Here is a 24,727-nt window from a genome sequence, read left to right as displayed (position 1 = left end):
TGTCATTTGTCCGCAACTATCATTGGTCCGCCAAATGACCCATTCACACTTGAATAAATACAACATGTAGCACATAAGATGCCAAAAGATGGTCTATTATTTTCAGGTTGCTTGTCCTAGACGGACCCAACCCCTGTGTTGAGTCCCCTAAGTCAAATGCACATGATGCAAATAAGCGTTCCTACTAGGGATCCGGCATGATGTCACGTTATTCTATGTTCGAAAACCTGGGTCGGTGTTCTAGACAGTGTACCCGAGCGGACAACTCGAGTTGAGGAAGGAGCTCCTTTCCGGGAACCAAAAGGCCAGCCGGCTTAGAAACTTTCTGAGCCTCTTTTATTTAGGGTATGACACTAACAGAATAGAGAGTCTCAACCAGTAAGCACATCCCCGGAGGTAAGAAGAGAAAGGTTTCGGCACAGTTTATATGTACAGTTCAAATAATATCAAAGCAGTAAAAGCAGCATTTAGCACATTAGGATCAAACATGTAAAAATCAGATAAAGCCAAATATAACAATTTATCTAAGCTCGAATTTCTAACCCTGAACCAGTGGTTCTGGGTTAATTATCCCCAGCAGAGTCGCCAGAGCTGTCACACCTCCTTTTTCCGCACCCGAGGGGGCGCGAGGGAGTTTTTTCCAATTAAAGGACAATCGAAACGGGATTGGTTTATTTATTTCAGAGTCACCACTTGGGAGATTTAGGGTGTCCCAAGTCACCAATTTTAATCCCGAATCGAGGAAAAGAATGACTCCATATTACAGTCTGCGTACCAGAAATCTGGATAAGGAATTATGTTAACCCGGGAGAAGGTGTTAGGCATTCCCGAGTTCCGTGGTTCTAGCACGGTCGCTCAACTGTCATATTCGGCTTATTTATCTGATTTTAAATACAATTATGAACCAATGTGCCAATTTTAACTTTTTACCGCTTTATTATTATTATTTCAAAAGAATGTGAACATCGCTTAAAACATGTCTTTGGACTGCGTCACATGAAATGCACCCACAATCCGGAACATATTTTATTTGATGTTTTGGGATTTGGATCTGGGTCGCATGAAATGCACACCCAAGTTTTAAGAAAGTAGATTATTAAACACGCGCCTAAAGAGACTATCGTGTTATTATTTTGGGAAGGCCACGAAATTCGCTAAGCGGCCCTCCTGAATTCTAAGTAAATTTAAAACAAGTATTTACTGAGGGCCCCGCAATTTGCATTTTTTTTGTTTGTCGAGGCTCGTCCCATTTATTATTTTTAAAATGAATTTGCAACGTCATGAAAATGCATCTCAGACCACGTCACAGTCAATGTACCCGTGATTAGAGACACATTTCGATTTTGTTGAGATTTGGATTTGGGTCACATAAATGTGCACCCGAGTTTAGGGAGATAACATTATTAAAGGCGCGCCTAAAGCAACTAGCGCATTATTATTTTTTGGGGTAGGGCCGTGAAATTTGCTAAACGGCCCGTCCCGGAATCTAAGTGTTTAATGCATATATTTTGTGAGGGCTCCGCAATCTGTACATTTTTTATGTGGCGAAGCTCGTCTCGTTTTTATTATTTTAGGACAAACTTAAGACAACTACGATTTTCTACCAATGACAAAAAAACGATTCTAACAGGTAATAATATCCATGGTAAAAAATGAAAAAAAGCAAAGCAATTTAACAAAGACGAACACAAACCGTTCATATGCTCACATTTACTTTAAGCATGCAGTAACTACATAGAATAAACATTTTTAACACAACAACAAAACTGCATTGTTGACATTCATCAATATCGAATATTCTCATTAGCCTTCAACCATAATATGCAAAACGAATGAAATGAAACAAAGGATGAAGAACTATAACCTGTGAACCTTGACAACCTCAGAACGACAAACACGCCTCCTACGGAACTCGAACCGGACCTCACTCGACGAGGAACAATGATGAAACCTCGGACGAACACCTCGACGTACCGGACCTCGACGAATCAAAGACGACCTCAACGGACTACACGACGATAGTGAAGGAACAGCGATAACGTGGGCTGATTGGTTGTCGTGTTTGGACAGAACAGCTGGAGCAGTGGTGGTGGGTTGACGAGGGTGATGGGGCTGACTATGGTGGTTTAGGGTTCTTGTTCGTTTTCTGGTTTTTGCCGGAGAAGAACGTGACACAGCAGTTGGTGGATTGCCGGTGGTGGTGCTCGGTGGTGGTGCTTGGACGTGGTGTTTGGACGTGAGGTGGTGGCGATGGCTGGAGCTTGGACGTGAGAGAGCGGCTGGATAACGCATCAGCAGTTACTGCAGCTTGACCTGGAATGAAGGGTCGTTTCGTCGAGATGGTGAGGCTACTGGTCGACGGAGGGAGCTGGTTGTGACGGGGGTGCGACTGGTTTGTGATGGAGGTGGTTTTTGTTGATGGTTATGGCGTCGACGATCAGGGAGCTGGGGTTCCGACGAGGGTTTTCCCTTCTTCTTCTTTAGGTAGAAGAAGCACGAACATTGGAGGGGTCTGTTTGGTGTTGCTGGGGTGCGAGGGTCTCCGACGTGAGGGTGACGGGCTGGGGTTTTGGGGTAGGTGTTTGGGCGTGGTGTTTGGGTGATATGGTGATGGAGTTGGGCTGGTAGGTTTTACAGTAGGGTTTCCGGAGGAGGAAGACGAGGCTACAGTAGTCCCCTCTCAAAATTTTCTTCAAAATCCCCCCTTTGTCCGTGTATTTGTATGGTTTTGCCCAGAAAAATGAGCCCCACACATGGTGGGGTTCGAGGCTTGTGTTCCCCACGCGTGGTGGGGTTACCCGTGTATGGGATTCCGTCCGTGTTCCCCACGTGTGACGGACTCGGATTATTATGGGTTAGGTCCGAAAATTAGGCCTAAAAGCGGGTAAGTTTAAACCCGAATATTATTCTTTTCCTCGGACCCGACTAAGGACACGCCGTCGCTTAACTAGTCCTATGCAAGCAAAATAACTACCAAAAATAGGACTAATATTTAAACAAAACTATATCTTTTTTAAATATTTTTCAAGATTTAAAATAGCTATAAAACTATTTTTTTGTAATTTTCGTTTTTAATAAAGACAAAATATAAAGTAATATTTTTTGTATTTTTCCAAAATTAAATTGACTACAAAACATTAATAGAATTATATTTTTTTGTAATTTTCGAATTTATATAAAGTACCAAAATAAAGTACAATTTTTGTATTTTTTCAAGTTTATGAGAAATACATAAACTAAAATTTATATATGTATTTTTGTGATTTTTTCTTTTTGCAACGAAATAAGGTAAAATAGTTAAAATAGCTATATTAGACCCAATTTCACATATTCACGCTAAAAATGTGAAAATTCTCGGGGAGGGTCAAAAATCCGGTGTCTACAGGTACCTCACTGAGTTATTTAGTGAAAAAGGTAAACAAACCTATATGAAAAATAGGCAAGAGCCACCAAAGCCTTCTTCACCCAAGAGAACAGTGAATGTGATAAGTGGGGGAGAAGATATTCACGGCATAACCTACATAGCTTCCAACAAGGTTTCTAAAGTAACAATTACACACGGGAAACAGGTACGGCAGGTTTTAGAAAATGAAAGTATTTCATTCGATGATGCAGATACCGAAGGAGTGATCACCCCCATAATGACGCACTAGTAATATCTTTACTTGTACATGATACTAATGTAAAACGAGTTTTGATTGATCCAGGGAGTTCCGTAAATATTATACTACTAAGGGTATTACGTGAAATGCAAGCTGAAGACAAAATGATACCCAAGGCGCATACCTTGTCAGGCTTCGACAATTCAAGTGTGGTAACAAAAGGAGAGGTAATTCTAACAACTTTTGCTGCAGGTGTTGTTAAAGAAACTAAATTTCAGGTAGTTGATATGGAAATGGCCTACAATATGATCATGGGGAGGCCTTGGATCCATGATATGGATGCTGTTCTGTCAACTCTACATCAAGTTATTAAATTTCCATCACCGTGGGGGATTTGTCAAATTCGAGGGGATCAACAAACAATGAGGAGTATCAACACTGTAACAGATACGAGCACCGTAAACAAAGAAAAATAGCAATTACAGGAAACAGTTGAAGGTGTCAGCAATCAAACCTCAACTGAGCGAGAGAAAACAGATTTAGACTCGAGACCTGATACAATTCAAGAACCTGAGGAGAATGAAAATATCAAAACAACCATCGAAGAACTCGAGTCTGTGATATTATTTGAGCAATGGCCTGAACGGAAAGTTTATGTTGGAGCTAATTTAAACTCAAACATGCGAGATATGTTAATTGAATTTCTAAAATCTAACGTGGACTGTTTTGCTTGGTCCCATGCTGACATGACAGGGATACCACCGGATATGATGACTCACAAATTAAATGAAGACCCATCCTTTACACCAATAAAGCAAAAGAAAAGAAAGCAAGGGGCTTTCAAAAACCAGGTGATTCAAGATGAGGTCCAAAAGCTATTAAAAATTGGGTCAATCCGCGAGGTAAAGTACCCTAATTGGTTAGCCAACACAGTTGTTGTACCTAAGAAAAATGGTAAGTGGCGAGTCTGTGTAGATTATACAGATCTTAATAAAGCTTGTCCAAAAGATTCTTTTCCTTTACCACATATAGATCAATTAATTGATGCAACTGCAGGACATGAACTTTTAAGTTTTTTAGATGCATATTCAGGGTACAACCAAATTAAAATGGACCCTAGTGATGAAGAAAAAACTTCTTTCATCACAGACAGGGGGACTTACTGTTATAAAGTAATGCCCTTTGGTCTCAAAAATGCTGGGGCAACCTATCAAAGGTTGGTCACCAAAATGTTCCAAGAACATTTAGGAAAGACAATGGAGGTATATATAGACGATATGCTCGTCAAAACCAAGCAGTCTCATGATCATATTTCTCATCTATCTGTTACATTTGAAATTTTGCGAAAATTTAATATGAAACTCAACCCAGAAAAATGTGCATTTGGAGTTGCGTCAGGTAAGTTTTTGGGTTTTCTTGTTTCTAACCGTGGTATTGAGGTAAATCCTTCACAGATCAAAGCAATAGAAGAAATCCCTAATATCCTTACTAATAAAAAGGAAGTTCAAAGATTAACGGGAAGAATTGCAGCTTTGGGGAGATTTATTTCCAAATCCTCAGAAAAGTGTTTTAAGTTTTTCTCTGCACTCAAAAAGCAAGATCATTTTGAATGGAATGAAGATTGTCAACAAGCCCTTAGAAATTTGAAAGCTTATTTGTCAAAACCACCGTTATTGGCAAAACCAAAGGTGGGAGAAAAGCTTCTCATCTATCTGGCTGTATCTGAAGTTGCGGTAAGTGTTGTTTTAGTCCGTGAGGACCAAGGTAAACAATCTCCTATTTATTATGTAAGTAAGTCCTTATTAGATGCTGAGACACGATACCCACAGCTAGAAAAGTTAGCATTAGCTTTGATTATGACATCTAGAAAATTAAGACCTTATTTTCAATGTCATCCTATTATTGTAGTTACTGCTTTTCCGCTTCGAAATATTTTGCATAAACACGAACTGTCAGGAAGATTAGCAAAATGGGCTATAGAACTAAGTGAATACGAAATCATTTATCAACCCAGGACCGCTATAAAATCTCAAGTACTAGCTGATTTCGTGGCTGATTTTAGTCAGGGGATGCATTTAGAAGCAGAAAAAGAATTACAAGTTTTTAATGGTGCAAACCTAGGGACTTGGGTTTTATTCACTGATGGATCATCCAATATAAAAGGAGCAGGTCTGGGTATAGTTCTCATACCACCTACGGCTGAAATTATTATGCAAGCTATAAAATGTCATTCTATAACTAACAATGAAGTAGAGTACGAAGCTGTAATTGCAGGTTTGGAATTGGCAAGAGAACTCGGCATAACACAAATTATAATCAAGAGTGATTCTCAACTCGTGGTCAATCAAATGCTGGGGACTTATACAACCAGGGAAACTCGAATGCAAGAATATCTCGAAAAGTTACGGGAACTAATTAAGCAATTCCAAACTTAGAAGGTAATGCAGATCCCAAGAGATGAGAATGTGGAGGCAGATGCTTTAGCTAATCTCGCATCTGCAGCTGACGTAGCAAACGACTCAAATGCTTCAGTCATACATTTATTTTATTCCGTTCTCGAACCTGATAAGAATGAGGTAAATTTTAATCATCTAACATGGGATTGGAGAAACGAAATTATTGCTTTTTTACAGCACGGAACCGTGCCTATTGACAAAGGGAAGGCTCACGTGCTTCGCAAAAAAGCCGCTCGATATTGCTTTTATCAAGGAAATCTTTATTGAAAGATGTTCGGTGGACCACTAGCACGGTGTCTCGGACCCTCTCAAACAGAATATGTGATGAGGGAAGTGCACGAAGGACATTGTGGAAATCACGCATGGGGAAGGTCGCTGGTAAGAACATTGATTCGAGCAGGATATTATTGGCATAAGATGGAAGAAGAGGCAAACAGTTTCGTGTCCAAATGTGATAAATGTCAAAGATACGACAACAATATGCACAGACCAGCTGAGTTACTACACCCTGTTATAGCCCCGTGGCCCTTTATGAAATAGGGAATAGATATCGTAGGTCCACTTCTACAAGCAAAAGATCAGGTAAAGTTTCTACTTATACTCACAGATTATTTCACTAAATGGGTAGAAGCAGGAGCATTAAACAGGTACGAGAGAAGGAAGTTAAAGACTTTATATGGCGAAATATAATATGCCGCTTTGGAACACCAAAGGAGATCGTGTGTGACAATGGACCACAATTCATAGGAGCTCAAATCACAGAATTTCTTCAAAGTTGGCAGATTAAAAGGATAACGTCTACGCCATACCATCTAGTGGGTAATGGACAAGCGAAATCCACTAACAAAGTCATTATCAACAACTTGAAGAAGAGGTTACAGGATTCAAAAGGTAATTGGCATGAGGTATTACCTAGAGTATTATGGGCTTATCGTACAACGACAAAAACAAGCACTGGAGAAACACCATTTTCAATGGTTTATGGTGCGGAAACCTTAATTCCAGTTGAAATCGGTGAACCAAGCACACGGTACGTTCGGGCAACGGAGCAATCTAATGATGAAGAGATGCGGGTCAACCTTGATTTGCTTGAAGGAAGAAGAGAAGCTGCATTGATAAGAATGGCAGCACAAAAGCAAGTAATTGAACGATATTACAATAGGAAATCACGCCTCAGATTTTTCAAAATTGGGGACTTCGTGCTTAAAAAGGTGTTCCAATCTGCAAAGGCTGCTAATTCAGGAAAGCTAAGTCCAACGTGGGAAGGACCATACAAAGTTCGTGACATTGCGGGAAAAGAGCATACGAGTTGGAGACAATGGACGACAAAGTTTTACCCTCACATTGGAATGCCATCCATTTAAAGAGGTATTACTTCTAAAAACGTACCCACGGTCAGGTATCGCCATGTTAAAATTTTTTCTTTTGAATTATTAAAGTTTTACTAACGATTTTAGATGCTAGACAAAAACCCTAACTCGTGCCAAATGATGAGTCACGACCTGCAAGGCAAAATGGAGTGTTCTAAAATTTCCAGCCCAGGGTTACAATCAATCTGATGGAAATATACACGAGTTAGTCAGTCTTCATCTATAATCACACCTCCGAGTCCCGTATCTTTTTTCTGTTTCAGGAAAAGGACCAAATAGAAAGAAATAAACAAGTGCTCAAGGCTTCATACTTCACCGCTCAAACACTTGGGGGACTACATATTATACACAGATATGTGTAGATAAACAGATACGAATATCGAACAAAAGTCGGCCATAAAGAGACAAGTGTTGAGAAAAAGTTACGAAGTCTTCAGCATTCATCATCGTGTTCAACAAACACAAGACATTCATCATAATGTTTTTCCCATGAGAACAACAGAGTCATCTCTCAAACTCATAAAGGCTTTGTACTAAAACAGGTTATGAAGAAAAACCTTGTTTATTTCAGCGCTGTAAAAATCTGTTACAAGAAAAACAGTTATGAGAAAGTCATAGATGGATTTTAATACATGTAATAGTCAAAAAAACTTGTTAAAGTTCATGAATAAAACTTGTCACAATTGTTTCATACAAAACATGTGTATTCCTATTTCTTTCATCGTATTATAACACCATTGTGAAGTTGAGATGTCTTCTTCATTAAGTGTCGATAAAATAAAAGGGTCCTCTTTTATAAACCTCATGTTAATAAGTCATGAGAAGAATCATAAAGCATTTTCAAAGGATAAAAATGCAAAACTATTCTATAAGTCCTAAATAAGTAAGGAAAAGGCAAGAATAGAACACATTGAAGTACTAACAAAACTTCTTAATATAATTAAAAAGACTAAGTAGAAAACTTAGTCAATAAAAGTTTATACAAGTGCCCCATTATGATAACTGGGGACTTTCACCAAAAAATCCCTTAAAAGCTAAGGGATAAAACCATCATCCAATTGAAGGGGTTAGCACATCAGAAGTTGCAATATTAATTTCACTTTCAGCCACAGGCACGATGGCAACTACTGAAGAAGCAGCAACAAGAACGGTTTCAATTGAGCTTGAAATGTTAGAATCAACGAGGGAAGCAAGAGTCACGGAAGCTTCAACTTCCACAGACTGAGTCATAGAAGTTTCACCTTCTGAAGCTGGAATTGCAACATTTTCAACTTCAACTGCCATAGCAACGACTTCTTCATTTAAAGGTTCTTCAGCCACGAGAGCTTCAATTGACGGAGAAGGAAAGTCAAGTGGTTGTTGGGTTCTCTCAATGGTCTCTAAAACATTGGCCAACTCTGAGTTTAAATCAAAGTTTTCTTGACTGGCCTCCATTAAAGCATCACGACGAGAGTTTAGAAAAGCCCAACTCACCTCTATGTTAAAATTCTCCTCAAGAAGTTCATACTCTCTTTCCCACATAGCAAGATCATTCTTTAACACTTGATTTTCAGCTAAAGAGGATTCAAGGGATGCTTCAAGGGAGGCATGAGAACTCTCTAAGGTACGTACCTTATCAGAAGAGATTTTTAAATCAGCTTGAGCTTGAGTCAAGCTTTGCACTAACTCCCCTGCATAATCTTCTTTCTTGGTCAAGAGTACCTTAAGTTCTCTGATCTCTTCACTACAATTGGATAGTTGTTCTGAAAATGAACACTCAAGGCACTCCTTATCTTTCTCAAATTGGCTTGAAGAAGCCTTGACAACTGCTAGCTCAGAAGTCAAACCTCGCTTTTGTTGCTCCAGGAGATTTCTACTCTCTAGCAATTCTTCTATAGTTCCCTGAGCATTCTCAAACTGCTCTTTCCAATTGGCTGCTTCTAACTGTGCTCCCCTGGATATTTCCTCAGCCTCGTGGATAGACTTTTCAGACTCACGGGCTTTCTTTTCCAGAAGGAAAATTCTTCCCATCAATTTTGTACCAATGAGGTTAGCTTGCAACGACAATTCATAGAAATAAGAATTTTTTTTTAAAAAAACTTGTTAGTAAGTGAAGGAAGAATACCTTCAAAGTAGAATGAACAATGTCATTCATCAAAGTTAAGCAGCTATGACTGTCCATATTCTTCTTCTCAATATCTCCAATCAAAGGCCTAAGCCAGTCATCTGCTCCACTAGACTTCCTTAAAAGGCTGTTTTTAGCAGGAACTTCAAGCGTAACGCTCCTCATAGCCAAGCTTCTGCTACTAGAACCCTCCTCTACATATTGAACATAGGAAGGGGGAACTACAAAAGGAAGAGTGGTAGAAGAAGTGAAAATAACAGGAGTCATAGGACTCGAAGCAGGTAAGGGAGCAGAAGTAGGTAAAGAAGCAGGAAAAGAAGGAATGGGAACAGAGGAAGAAAGAGGAACTTCATCTAAAACTGGACCTAGTTCTCCACTTTCAAAACCACCAACGAAGAGACGATGAATAGATTCGTTGGTGTCCCTCGGAGTGGTTTCATCTTCAGAGGGAATGTGAACTGGTTCAGTAAGAGAGGCACAAACAAGGGTAACTTCAACTTCATTCTCGGAAACTATGCGTCTCCTGGCTCTTGGTCTAGCTATCAAAGAGGTGTCTTCGTCTTCATCGTCCTCAGAATCTTCTTCTACAACTTTCCTCTTTGACTGCCTAGCTTGAGTTCTCTCCACAGAAAGAGAAGTACCAGAAGAGGCTCGAAGGGCAGTAGCCACTTCGGTTGTCATTCCTCGAATAGCAAATCCTGACAAAAAGAAGGATTTAAAAAAAAGAAGTTAGGAAAAATAAAGGACTTGTCATACGAAAAATGATAAAGAGATTCATACCGTGAGTTTTTACTTTCCAACCATGTAAATTGGAAATGGATTTCCACGTTCTCGCCTCCATAGACACGACTTTCATGATTAAATCTACCCAACCACGGAAATTAGGAACGGGTTCCACATCTCCCATGGTTGCTATAGAAAAGCAAAAAAGGATGAAATTAGAAAAGAAGTTGAAATTCTTAAGAGGTAAGAACGGTAAGTAAAAAAAAACTTACGTGCAAAGTTCCACTTCTCAGGGAAGGGGATATTTGTTTCACCCACCAAATCAACTGTGCGTACCGCAATATAACGAGTGTACCACCCGCGGTCCTTGTCATCTTCAGGGCTTACTAAGACCCTTTTACTTCTTGCAGTTAGAGTAAAAACTCCATTGCGAAATAACTTGGGGTGGTAAAGATGAATAAGGCGGGGAAAGGAAAAATCAACACCGGCTTTAACAGATAAATACCTCAAACAAGCCACTGTTCTCCATACAAGGGGACCAATTTGTCCCAAATAAATTTTGAAAAAACGACAGAAATCAAGTATGACTAGGTCAATAGCAGGAATAAATCCCAAAGTGAAGGGGTAAGTATAAACAAAAGAAAATCCAATCCTAAAAGAAGATATTATTTGATTTGGATTAGGGATTACTATACGAAAATCACTTCTCCAGTTGCAATCTTTTCGAACAATAGAAACCAAAGGTTCAGTGATTAAAGAAGGAAAAGTGTCAGCTTTCTCTAAATTGACAACTTGCTCACGAAGAGATTTCCTATCATTCTCAAAAGATAGGTCGTTGGGTACTATTTCCTCAACTAAAGGCTCTTGAAGAGGCTCAGGAAGTTCTTTACCTTTAGAGGAAGATTTCTTAGTGATAGAACCTCTGGAAATAGTACCGGAGCTAGAAGAAGGCATGACAGAACCAGAGGCACCACCACGAACGGATCCTAGGCTACGAAGCCTGCCTCCTCTTCCTCTTCTATGTCTTACAGGGGCATTGAGGAAGCTATCAAGAATTGGGATTCTTTTAGGGTTAGGATTCGGAGATACCATTACAGAGAAAAGGATGAACTCAAGGAGAAAGGAGTAGAAATAAAGAGTAAAGGATCTGTTAAGGGTTTATGAAGAAAAGGACAAAGAGAAAAAATATATATATATATGTATATAATAACAACCGTCAAGCAAAGAAGTGTAATGATGGAAAGCCTATAATAAAGGCAACTATCGCTTCGTGAATATAAGGGATGAATAAACCTTGGAAAAAGGCTGCAGAATTACGAAATCAATCGGAAGGTGACACGTGTGCAGAGCATTAAATAGAATAGACAACTGGGGCGTCAGTACTGTCATAACATTGATTACAGCAAAAAATTCCCTTTTTGTGAAGGTCCACTTCCCAAATATTTAATGGATAAATAAATGAAAAGTGGGGGGACGACCTGTATTGGGAAAAAACTGAGTCTGAATATTGAAGATGACGTGTCATGACACGTGGACTGGTCAAAAGGTCAAAACGCAATAAATAGCCAAGAGGCACGGGCGACAACAGATAGGAGGAAAAGAAAACAACATAGGTGTGGACCGTTACTAAAGTAGGTACGAGTCTCGTACCTATTCGAGTCGTTTAAAGATCAAAGATCAGAAGAAGTTGAAGATACGAATCTGATGACGTAAAAGAGTTTAAATACAACATTAAATGTCAAATACGTTAGAGAATCTGAATTAAATAGAAATGATTGTGTAACATTTCTTTTAAATATCATTTATTGCTCATAATTGTCTCATTAAGACAAATGCATTATATCTTCTCCTAGAATCAACTATAAAAGGGGAGAGACTCAACATCTGTAAGGACAGAAAATACTATTGAGATCTTACTGAAATACAAAACTATTTACTGCTTTACCTTCATTCTCAAAAATATTTTATTTTTGTCTCTTGATTATCAGTAACCCGAATTTCTTTCTAGCTTTGATCAAAGACTCAGATTTTTGGTTAAACATTGGTCTCTCTCCTTCTTTCCCTCTTCGGTACCTCTGTTGCATATGTGTACCCTTCGTTTTCCTGCAATGGACTTAATATTTCATATCCTTTCTGGAGCCTTGATAATTACAACTCCACCTCTAATCAATACTGTGGTTATCCAGGACTTGGCATACACTGTTCTCAGAGTACCAATACAACTATTCTTTACCTTTCCCAGAATACTTTCTTCTCAAAGGTATAGATTACACCAACCACTCCCTTACTCTGGTCGATAGGGATACTACTGATAATTCGGCATGCCCTAGAGCACGTCACAACCTTACTCTAGAAGACTTGCCCCTAGAATACTCTAAACATGATACACAGCTTACCTTCTATTATAATTGTACAAGTTCCCTTCCGGCCTCTATTCCTGTAGATTGCTTAACGTCAGGTGAAAGTAAGTCATACTTTTATGTCGGCCATAATGAACCCAAAGATTTAAATTGGTATGGAATTTGTGAGGATAAGGTGGTTGCGACGGAGTTGGACGTGGGGTGGACTAAAGGGCTTGATGCGGCGCTGAGTAACGGGTTCGTGCTGGATTGGCAGAGCGCATCGGAGTGCGCTAAGTGTGAGGCTTCAGACGGGCTTTGTGGTCACAACAATTCAACCAAAGATTTTTTGTGCTTCTGCAAAGATTCCACCACAAAGTTTGATCACTGTACATCCAAAGGTGCGCTATCTTTTTTATTAAACTTCTCTTGGGGATGGGGGAATAAAATAAACTTATAATCCTTGTATTTGATCTTCTTAATTAATGAGTATAATGACAACTTTTGCAGGTCGAATCTTACATGTGAAGCTCTCAATAGGTACCATGTTATTTTTCTCACTCTCATGAGACTAACAGCTTTAATAGTACTTCTTCCAGTTTTATATGACTTTTATTGTTAGTATGTTTAAAAAATGAGTAGTATCTTTTTGTACTCGAAAATTTTCAACTTTAAACTTTTCATTTTTTTCTCAATAACATGTTTTTACCTTCTTTTCTTCTTTTGTCTGTTTATATAGCATTATCTGCGGTTGGGACTGCAATAGCTGTAACCTGCTGCTTGATGTGCTGCTTTCGATTCAGGAAATCATGTGACCCCTATGTTTCAATAACAAAGACAGAAGATCAGAATGTTGAAGCCAACCTGTGGCAGTATGGACCTTTAGCCCCAATGGCATATAGCTATTCAGACATTAGGAAAATGACAAGTTCATTTAAAGAGAAACTTGGAGAAGGGGGTTATGGAGGGGTCTACAAAGGTAACCTTAACGGCCAACCCGTTGCTGTGAAGATCTTAAAAGCAACTGAGGGGAATGGAGAAGATTTCATTAACGAAGTTGCAAGCATCAGTCAATCTTCTCATGTCAACGTTGTAACTCTGTTGGGATTTTGTTTGAATCGTCGGGAAAAAGCACTTATTTATGAATTCATGCCGAATGGATCTCTTGATAAACACATTTACAGAGACAACTATAGATTGAAATGGGAAGTGTTGTATAAAATTGCACTTGGGATAGCTCGGGGATTGGAATATTTGCATAGAGGGTGCAACTCACGAATTTTGCATTTTGACATAAAACCTCACAACATTCTTCTGGACGAGGACTTTTGCCCCAAGATATCTGATTTCGGTTTAGCAAAATTATGTACTCGAAAAGAGAGCATAGTGTCCACATTAGAAGCTCGAGGAACCATTGGTTATATTGCTCCAGAGGTGTTCTGTAGAAATTTTGGAGGAGTTTCACACAAATCTGTTGTTTATAGCTACAGAATGATGGTTCTTGAAATGGTTGGAGGAAGAAGGAACTACAGTGCTGAAAGAAGCCATAATAGTGAAATATACTTTCCATGTTGGGCTTATAGACGCGTTGTGCTAGATGAAGACCTAAATATACGAGACGGAATGACCAACGATGAAGCACTGATTGCAAAGAAAATGATACTAGTGGGCTTGTGGTGCATTCAAACTGACCCCTCCCAGAGGTCAGCCACAGGTAAGGTAATTGACATGTTAGAAGGTAGTTTGGAGGCCTTGCAAATACCACCAAAGCCCTACGTATGTTCTCCTTCGCGATCAGAAGGATCTTCATTGACCATTTTGGAGCTACCTGTGGCAAAGCCCTTCTTAAATTCTCCTTTGACACTACTAGAAATCCGGTAATTAGGACCCAAAAAAGAGACCAACGTTGGTCGGTTTTGACAAATTACCGACCAAAACTCGTCCAAACACGCTTGGTCGCTATTTTGGTGGTCGTTTTAGCATACCGACCAAGGTTGGTTGCTAATTACTGACCAAGGTTGGTCGCAAAGGTAAAAGGACCAACTGTGCAATTTAAAGCACATACCGACCAACTTTGGTCGGTAACATATTTTAATAATTTAATTTTGCCAACTAAAGTTGGTCGGTATATTTAAATTACGTTATTTTATTAATTATTAAAATTTAAAAATTAGCGATCAAAGTTGGTCGGTAAAGTAAAAAATATACTCCATCCGTTCCAATTTATGTGAACCTGTTTGACTGAGCACGAAGTTTAAGAAAAAAATGAAGACTTTTAGAATTTGTGGTCCTAAACAAGTCCAAATGCTGCCCAGAGTATTTGTGTGGTTATAAAAGCTTCTCATTAAGGGTAGAGTTGTAACTTTAAGCAAAATTATTTCCAAATTTAGAAAGGGTTCATTCTTTTTGGAACGGACCAAAAAGAAAATAGGTTCACATAAACTGGAACAGAGGGAGTATATTTTTTTTAAAAAATTAAAATTTAACAATACCGACCAAAGTTGGTCGTAAAGTTGAAATCTAGGTAATCCTTGTTCATTAACCGACCAACTTTGGTTGGTAATTTTTAATTTTCTTAAACTGTAGCGACCAACTTTGGTCGCTAATCAGCGGATTTTCTTTTAAAAGTAGGAACCGACCAACTTTGGTCGGTTTTCTGGGTTTTAATTTTGGCATAAAATGTCTGTTTTGGCAGTTACATCACCTGCCAGCATACCAAAATCCCTAAACAATAACACAACAACAACAACAACAACATAACAACAACAACAACAACAACACAATTCAATAAATACATTAAAACTAACAAATTAAAGTTCAATAGAACTAAAAAATCCAAAAGTAAGTTAAAACTTATTACAACTAGTTCAAAACCGGTTCTATTTGTCTAGTTCAAAGTATATAAAAGTCAAGCATTGTTTTGTACAATATCATCATCACCGTCTGATGAATTTTCATCTAAAAAACGGTGTCGAGGAGGGTCTTGTGGAGGACGGGAAGAACGGATACGGGGAGGACGGGAGGAACGACCACGGGGAGGACGGGAGGAACGATCACGGGGAGGACAGAGGGGATTTTAGTGAGGCGACGGGGTTAGGGTTCATCAGAGGAGGGAAATAGAGGCGGCGAATTCGGGAAATGAGGGTTAGGGTTTGGGGGGTGGAGATATAAGAAAAGGGAGGGGTCGTTTATTAGCCGTTGATCATTTTTTATCAACGGCTGGGATTTAGACAGGGTTGGGTCGGGTTATTAAATGGGTAAGGGTAATTGGGCCAGGGGTATTAGGCTTGGGGTAATTGGGTATGTTTGGGTCTGAAATTAATTGAAAAATTTGGGCCAGATTTTAAATACCCAATTTATTAAATAAAATAATTTATAAAAATAATAATTTAATAACAAAAATATTATTTGTGAATAAAATAATTTAAAACAATTATGTAAAACTATAAAAGGTTATTTTTTGCGTAAATAATATAATCATAAATACATATGGGCTATTATTGTAAAATGTGCAATTTAGCCTTAAAATACAATTATAATTATAAAGAGGAATCAGGTTCTTAATTTGGCTTCAACAGTCCCAGCTTTATTCTGTTTCTTTCAAACTGTTCCCTACTCAATGCCTTGGTGAAAATGTCTGCAATTTGATCTTCTGTTTTGCAGAATTTCAGGCATATCAACCCTTTATCTACATTATCTCTCTGAAAATGATGCCTCATATTAATATGTTTGGTCCTTTTATGTTGAACTAGATTCTTTGCCATATTTGAGTGGACCGCTGAAGCTGAATATGTAGCTGCAGCATCCTGCTATGCTCAGCTTCTGTGGATCAAGCAGCAGCTGGAGGATTTTGGAGTTCACGTGGCTTATTAATGAAGCGCGTGTTTCCCACTCAAATTAATATAGCTGGGCCAGGGCTTAGGAGAGAGTAAATAAATACAATTATTTTAACAATAGTAGGGTGTTAGGACACCCGTAAAGTTTAGGAGTGTAAATGATTTTTTATGACAAGTTGAATGGGGGTTTTTTTCATGCTTTTTCTCAAAGACCAAATAACAACTAGAACAGAGACAAAATAATCACGGAAAGGAAATACAGTTCAACACAGAGATAACAACCGGGGTACCTTCTAGGATATCGTCCTGTAGTCCCAATTACAACTATCCAGTGAATCTCCAGAGATACCATCTCATAGTCCATCATATATATCCGAAGGATCTCCCGAGATCCCGTCCCGTAGTCCAACTATCAGTGCACGAGGATCTATCGGAACCCCGATCTGTAGTCCCAAATATAAATACCCAGTACTGGGGGAATCTACTAGGTGTAGTCCCGTAGTTCCATATAACTGTGCAGGGGGATCTACCGGAATCCCACATCCGTAGTCCCAAATAAATAGACAAGGGGGATCTACCGGAATCCCACATCTGTAGTCCCAAATGTAAATACACAGCAACAACATGAAAAATATTCAGCAAATGTCAATTTCATATTAAGGCAAACAGGTAATTCTAGCCTAGCATGTTGCACAGAATTCAGGTAAATTAATTTGAGCAAATAAAGCAATTAAATCACTTAGACATGCTTCCCTAAGCTAACAACAGGCTGAAATTGCAAGTAGTAATAACAGGAGGAGAAAACACAATTTTAATTACTTAGTGAAAATCGGATTTTCAACAATTAGCACAAGTAAGCACTCGTCACCTCACATACAAGGCATTTGAAATATCAACAATACCAAATCCTAAGAGGGTAGTCCCCCACACAAGGTTAAGTAAGCCACTTACCTCGAACCGGCTCAAAATCAATCCGAAACCACGTTCTTTGCCATGAGTACTCAACTCCAAATTGCCCAAATCTATTCAATTAAATTGCAAAATGTAAATAACACTTCAAGTAATTGATTCTACAAACAAATTCTAAGCTAATACGCGAAATTAGGTAAAATGACCAAAATGCCTCGCTGGCCCACATCTCGGAATCGGGAAAAAAATTATATTTTCAGAATCCTCATACTCTCACAAGTCTATACATACCAAGAACACTGAAATTGGAGTTCAATTGACCCCTCAAATATCCATTTTAAGGTCTTTTAATCTCAAGCCTTAATTACCCATTTTGCACTGATTTTTTTCCTAATATTTCACCACTATTTAGCTCTTTAATCACATATAAATGAGTTATGAAGTCAAAAATATTACCTCCAAGTGATTCCCCATTGGTTTCCTCAAAAATCTCCCTCAAAAGCTTCAATCCCGTTCAAAAATGGTGGAAAAATGAAGAAGGGTCGCGGATGGGCTATTTAAATACTGCCCAGTTATTTATAAAAATTCTTCAGTGCGTTCGCGATCCATCACACACGTTTGCATAGCACTGGCTCTCCTCCCTCTATGCGATCGTGTACACCCAACCACGTTCGCAAAGAGTAACCAATCTTCCCTACCACACGCGTCCACACAGTGCGTTCGCGTACAACCTCATGCGACCGCACTGCTTTGACTCCTCTCACTTCGCGATCGCGGACCAATCCTGGCGATCGCATAGCACAAATTCCACTGCCTCACCAAAAAACCTATGCAATCACAGCCCCACTATTGCGATCGCATATAAGGAAACCAGAAGCAAGAAATACAATAGCAACAACAGTTCTTTTAAGGCCAAACACCCTCCGCTAACCACCCGAAACACACTGGAGGCCCCCGGGACCTCAACCAAACATGCCAACCAATCCTAAAACATCATTCAAACTTGTTCCAACCTTCGGAACGCTCAAAACAATATCAAAACACCAATTTTACATCGGATTTAAGACTAAGAATTCCAAAAACTCTCAAACCATGCTTTCGATCAAAAAGTCTATCAAACCTCGTCTGAATGACCTGAAATTTTTCACAAACGTCACATTCAACACTATAGAGCTACTCCAACTTCCGGAATTCCATTCCGACCTCGATATCAAAATCTCACTAACGAATCGGAAACTTAAAAAATTCAACTTTTGGTATTTCAAGACTAAATTAGCTACGGACCTCCAAAACACAATCCGAACACGCTCTTAAACCCAAAATCACCCCACGGAACTAACGAAACCATCGGAATTCCATTCTAAGTCCGTCTTTACACTATTCTAACTACGGTCAAATTTCCAAACTTAAGCTCTCATTTAGGGACTAAGTGTCCCAAAACTCTCCGAAACTCCAATAATTCCTCCCGGCAACTCACAATAGCAAAAACAAACACAGGGAAAGAAGTTAATAGGGGATCAGAGCGTTAATTCTTAAAACGGCTGGCCTGGTCGTCACATCCTCCCACACTTAAATATTCGATCGTCCTCGAACGAGCATAGAGACATATCTGAAGTAGTGAAAAGATGAGGGTAACGGCTGCACATATCCTGCTCAGTCTCCCAGGTCGCCTCCTAGATCGGCTGACCCCGCCAATAAACCTTCACTAATGCAATGTTCTTTGATCTCAGCTTTCGAACCTGCCTATCCAATATTGCCACTAGCTCCTCAACATAAGATAGATCCTTGTCCAACTGAAATCCAACACGTGCGACAGATCATCGTGATACCTCCGTAGCATCGAAACATAAATACCGGATGAACTCCTGCCAAGCTGGGAGGTAAGGCAAGCTCATAAGCAACCTCCCCAACACATCTCAATATCTCCAAAAGGGCCAATAAACCTCGGACTCAGCTTCCCCTTCTTCCCAAAACTCATAACGCTCTTCATAGGCGAAACCCGAAGCAGAACCCGATCTCCAACCATATAGAAAACATCACGAACCTTCCAGTCCGCGTAAATCTTCTGTCTGGACTAGGCTGTGTAGAGTCTATGAATCATCTTAACCTTCTCCAAAGCACCTTGAACCAAGTTTGTGCCCAATAATCTAGCCTCACCCGACTCAAACCAACCCACCGAGGATCTATACCGCCTACCATATAAAGTCTCATATGGTGCCATCTGAATGCTGGACTGATAATTGTTGTTGTAGGCAAACTCTGCCAAGACCCTTCAAACTCAATCACACACGCACAGAGCATATCCTCAAGAATCTGAATAGTGCGCTTGGATTGTCTGTCCGTCTGAGGGTGAAATGTTGTACTCAACTCTACCCGAGTATTCAACTAATGCTGAACGACCCTCCAGAACCGTGATGTGAACTGTTACCCCTATCTGAAATGATGGAAACTAGGATACCATGCAGACGAAAAATCTCCCAGATATAAATCTCCGCCAACTGCTCCGAAGAATAAGTAGTACACACAGGAATGAAGTGTGCGGACTTGGTCAGCCGATCCACAATCACTCAAATGGCATCGAACTTCTTCAAAGTATGTGGGAGTCAACTACAAAGCCATGGTAATCTGCTCCCACTTCCACTCCAGAATCTCTATTGGCTGAAGCAACCCACTCGATCTCTGGTGCTCATACTTCACCTGCTGACAGTTGAGGCACCGAGCTACAAACTCAACTATATCTTTCTTCATACACCTCCACCAATAGTGTTGCCTCAAATCCCGGTACATCTTCACGGCACCCGGATGAATGGAATACCGTGAACTATGGGCCTCCTCTAGAATCAACTCCCGAAGCCCATCAACATTGGGTACACCAATCCGACCCTGCATCATCAATACCCCGTCATCAACAATAGACAGTATAAGACCCTGAACTTGTAGGCAATATCAAAACTGGGGCTGTAGTCAAAGCTGTCTTGAGCTTCTAAAAGCTCGCCTCACACTCTTCCGTCCACTGGAGCGGAGCACCCTTTTGGGTCAGCCTGGTCATAGAGGCTACAATCGATGAGAACCCCTCCACAAAATGACGGTAGTAACCCGCCAAGCCAAGAAAACTGTGAATCTCTATAGTTGAGGATGGTCTGGGCCAACTCTACACTGCCTCTACTTTCTTCGGATCCACCTAAATACCCTCACTCGATACCACGTGGCCTAAGAAAGCCACAGAATCCAACCAAAACTCACATTTCGAGAACTTAGCATATAACCTAGTTTCCCTCAGAGTCTGGAGAACTATCCTCAGGTGTTGCTCATGATCTTCCCGACTCCGGGAATACACCAAAATATCATCAATAAAGACAATGGCGAACGAGTCAAGATATCGCCGAAACACATTGTGCATCAAATGCATAAAGGTTGTTGGGGCATTGGTCAGCCCAAATGACATAATAAGGAACTTGTAATGACCATACCGAGTCTTGAAAGTAGTCTTCCGGATATCAGGTTCCCGAATCTTCAACTGATGGTAACCTGAGCGCAAATCAATCTTAGAAAATACTCGTGCACCCTAAAGTTGGTCAAACAGATCATCAATACGAGGAAAAGGATAACGGTTCTTCACTGTAACTTTGTTCAACTGGCGATAATCAATGCACATATGCATAAAACCATCATTCTTCTTCACAAACAAGATAGGAGCCCACCAAGGTGATACACTGGGCCTAATAAAACCCTTATCAAGCAATTCCTGCAACCGATACTTCAACTCCTTCAACTCAGGAGGAGCCATAGTATACGGAGGAACAGAAATGGGCTGAGTGCCCGACAACAGATTAATGCCAAAATCAATATCTCTATCGGGCGGCATGCCCGGAAAGTCAGGTGGAAACATATCAGAAAGATCCCGTACTACTGGGACTAAATCAACTGAAAGGGTATCAATACTGACATCTCTCACATAAGCTAGATACGCGTCACACCCCTTCTCAACCATTCGCCGAGCCTTAAGGAAAGAAATAACTCTATTGGGAGTGTGATCTAAAGCACCCCTCCACTCAACACGATGTACACCTGGCATAGCGAGCATCACGGTTTTGGCATGACTATCAAGAATAGCATAATGGGGCGACAACTAATCCATGCCCAAGATAATATCAAAATCTATCATGCTGAGCAAAACTAAATCGGCTTTGGTCTCAAAACCACTAAGAGCAACCAAATATGATCGATAAACGCGGTCCACAACAAGAGAATCTCCCACATAAGTAGAAAAATAAACAGGGGGACTCAAAGAATCACGAGGTGCACCCAAATGCGGAGCAAAATAAGAAGACACATAAGGTTAAGTGGAGCCTGGATCAAATTGAACCGATGCATCACTATGACAAACCAATATAATACATGTGATTACAGAATCGGAGGCAACAACCTCGGTACGGGTAGGAAGGGCATAGTATCGGGCCTGGCCTCCCCCTCTAGGGCGACCTCTACCCCTACCCCTCGACCTCCATCTCTATCTGGTTGAGCAGGTGGGGTAGCAACTGGAGCTGTAACCATAGCCTAAGAACTCTGTGGGGCACGCTGTGGCTGAAAAATCTGTGGAGGTGCACCCCTCCCAAGTCTGGGGCAATCCCTCACCGTATGGCGTGTATCACCACACTCAAAACAAGCTCTGGGAGGATGTGGCAGTTGTGACTGGCTCGGTCCAGGTCTGCTGGACTGACTACTAAAAGCACCCCGCGCAGAGGGCGCACTAGATAATGGCGATGCATAAAAATGCTCCTGAGGCCTAGGAAGAGCTGGAATACCACTGGCTACTGGAAGAGCTGAATGAATGGGGCGACTCATATAACCCCTACCATGACGACCTGCAGCTGGGACACGGGAACCATAATAATGGCCCAACTCTCGAGACCTCTTGGTCTCCCTCTCCGCTCTCTCCCTAGCATGCATATCCTCAATCCTCCTAGCAATGCTCACCACCTGCTAATAATGGATATCCATCTCCAACTCGCGAGCCATGATAGACCTGATGTTGGTAATAAGTCCCTCAATAAACTGGTGAACCCTTTCGCGAAATGTAGAAACCAAGGCTGGTGCATGTCTAGCCAAGCTAGTGAAACGGACAGCATACTCTGAGACAGTCATAGTACCCTGGCGCATATGCTCAATCTCTGTACGCCATGCGTCCCTGAGTCTCTGAGGAACATACTCTCTCAGGAACATATCTGAAAACTGAGTCCAAGTCAGGGAAGCTGCCTCATCCGGACTGTTTAACTCAAAAGTATGCCACCACTCATAGGCGGCTCCTTAAAGCTGGAAAGTATTGAAGGAAACCTCGCTCGATCCTGATATACCCATGGTACGGAGAATATGGTAGCACTCGTCTAGAAATCACAAGGCATCATCTGGTACTAACCCATTGAATACAAGAGGATCATACTTCTTGAACCTCTCAAGTCCCCGCTGCTCATCCATTGAAGCCGCTGCCCCGTCCTCGGGATGACCTAGGACTACAGGCTGTACAGGAATGATCTCTAGGACCTGATCAACATGCACTCGCTGCTTAGGAGTGCAGGCAGCGGGAGTCTGTGCTTCTGCCCCGGCCTGAGATGTGGCTGCAGCAAGGGGAAGCAACCCTGCCTGATCCAAAGTGGTGTACATGCTCATGAACTGCGCAAGAGTCTCCAGAAGAGCTGGAGTAGTAGTAGCAGTAGGCGTATCATGTGCCTGGACTCCGGCTGGAACTGCTAGTGGTACCTTGGTGGCAGCTCGTAGGGTGCTCTGGCTGCACCACGTGCGCGTCCTCGGCCTATACCCCGGCCCCGGCCTCTGACGGCTGCAGTAGGGGGCACGGGTGCCTGATCATCTTGGGTAGCACTTGTCCTCGCCATCTGTGAGATAATAGAAGACAGAAATTTAGAGTTGTGACATCAAAATCTCGCACGACAAGGAAATCAAATGAAGTGGAATTTTCCTAACAATTACATAGCTCTTGCAGATAAGTGCAGATGTTTCCGTACCGATCCGCGAGACTCTAATAAACCGGCTTGTGATTCATGACTCCTATGAACCTAGAGCTCTGATACCAACTTGTTACGATCCCAGTTTGCCCTCCGTTAACTATCGTGATGGCACCTAATCTCTACGACTAGGTAAGCCTAACAAATACGGGAAAAAAAGAACAATTTGCGAAAGAAAATAATTTAAAATCGAAATAACAACTGAAATAGCATTTAAGATGCCGCCTGGCATATAACACTACAAGAATCTCAACCTAATACTTCCCAAAATCCGGAACCCCATGAATCATAAGCTAAGAGATACATAAGAAGCTCTAACACCAAAAATGTCTAACAAAAAGGAAAATACTAAAGGGCTATACTATTACAGAAAGATAGAAAGGGACTCCTCGGTCTGTAGACGCGACAGATATACTTCGAAGTCTCTATAGAAGCACCTCACCTCAAGGATAATAAGACTGAGTGGAAGTTCCTAGATCAGCACATGAAAAACATGCACAAAAAGGGCATGAGTACACCACAACGGTACTCAGTAAGTGCCAAGCCTAACCTCAGTCGGGTAGTGACGAGGAAGGTCAGGGCCCTACTGATGTTAAATAAAATACAAGGTATAACCGTGTAGAATAAGACAACATCATTAAGTGCAACAATAAGAAATAACATAGAATAGAAAGAACAACAACTAGAACAGAGACAAAATAGTCACGGAAAGGAAATACAGCTTCAACACAGAGATAACAACCGGGTTACCTTCCAAGATAACGTCCTGTAGTCCCAATTACAACTATCTAGTGGATCTCCGGGGATACCGTCCCGTAGTCCATCATATATATCCGAAGGATCTATTCCGAAATTACCAAAACTCGACCCTTGGGCACAAGTCTCGGAATTCGATAATTTTTACATCAATAGATTTCTTATCTCCCCATGAGTTCATACATATCAAAAGTTCTGAAATCCGACCTCAAATGGTCCTTCAAATCCTCAATCAAAGGTCTAAGTTTCCAAGCCCTAGTTTCCCCAAACTTTGATCCTTAAATTCCATTAATTACAAGCCTAATCCGTGAAATAATACCATGGAAATGAGTTTTAGGTCCAAAATCCTTACCTCAATGAAGTTCCCTTGAAATCCTTCTTCAAAATCGTCCTTAAAGCTCCAAAGCCGACTTAAAAATGGTGGAATAGCTCAAAAATCGCGAAGGAAACAATTTATACTTTCTGGCGCAGGCATTTTCGCATCTACGGCCCAATTCCCGCTTCTGCAGTACCCCATTTTCGGCTAATGAACCGCTTCTGCGGTTTTCACTAAAGTGACCAAAATCGCATCTACGATGCTCACTCTGCATCTACGGCTTCGCAGTTGCGGTC

At 40.7% G+C, this 24,727-nt stretch overlaps 1 protein-coding gene across 1 annotated transcript; it reads left to right on the top strand.

The window, feature by feature from the left end:
• The first annotated feature begins 12,401 nt into the window (after window positions 1–12,401).
• Window positions 12,402–16,467, top strand: LOC104216025 (PR5-like receptor kinase). The gene is made up of 4 exons (XM_009765984.2): window positions 12,402–12,995; window positions 13,105–13,134; window positions 13,334–14,471; window positions 16,347–16,467. The coding sequence occupies exons 3-4, from the start codon at window positions 13,378–13,380 to the stop codon at window positions 16,465–16,467; spliced, it is 1,215 nt and encodes a 404-aa protein (XP_009764286.1). The 5' UTR covers window positions 12,402–12,995; window positions 13,105–13,134; window positions 13,334–13,377.
• The last annotated feature ends 8,260 nt before the right edge of the window (window positions 16,468–24,727 follow it).

Source organism: Nicotiana sylvestris, chromosome 10 (genome assembly GCF_000393655.2).
Source record: "Nicotiana sylvestris chromosome 10, ASM39365v2, whole genome shotgun sequence".
Classification (NCBI taxonomy): Eukaryota; Viridiplantae; Streptophyta; class Magnoliopsida; order Solanales; family Solanaceae; genus Nicotiana; species Nicotiana sylvestris.
The sequence above is the reverse complement of the archived record's forward strand: the minus strand, read 5'-3'. Positions and strand labels throughout refer to the sequence as shown.

Bases quoted from the DNA above. Each gene is read 5' to 3' on its own strand.
- LOC104216025 (XM_009765984.2), top strand. From the start codon at position 13,378: ATGTGCTGCTTTCGATTCAGGAAATCATGTGACCCCTATGTTTCAATA. The intron at 14,472-16,346 runs GTAATTAGGACC...ATGTTGAACTAG, and splicing joins TTGACACTACTAGAAATCCG to ATTCTTTGCCATATTTGAGT.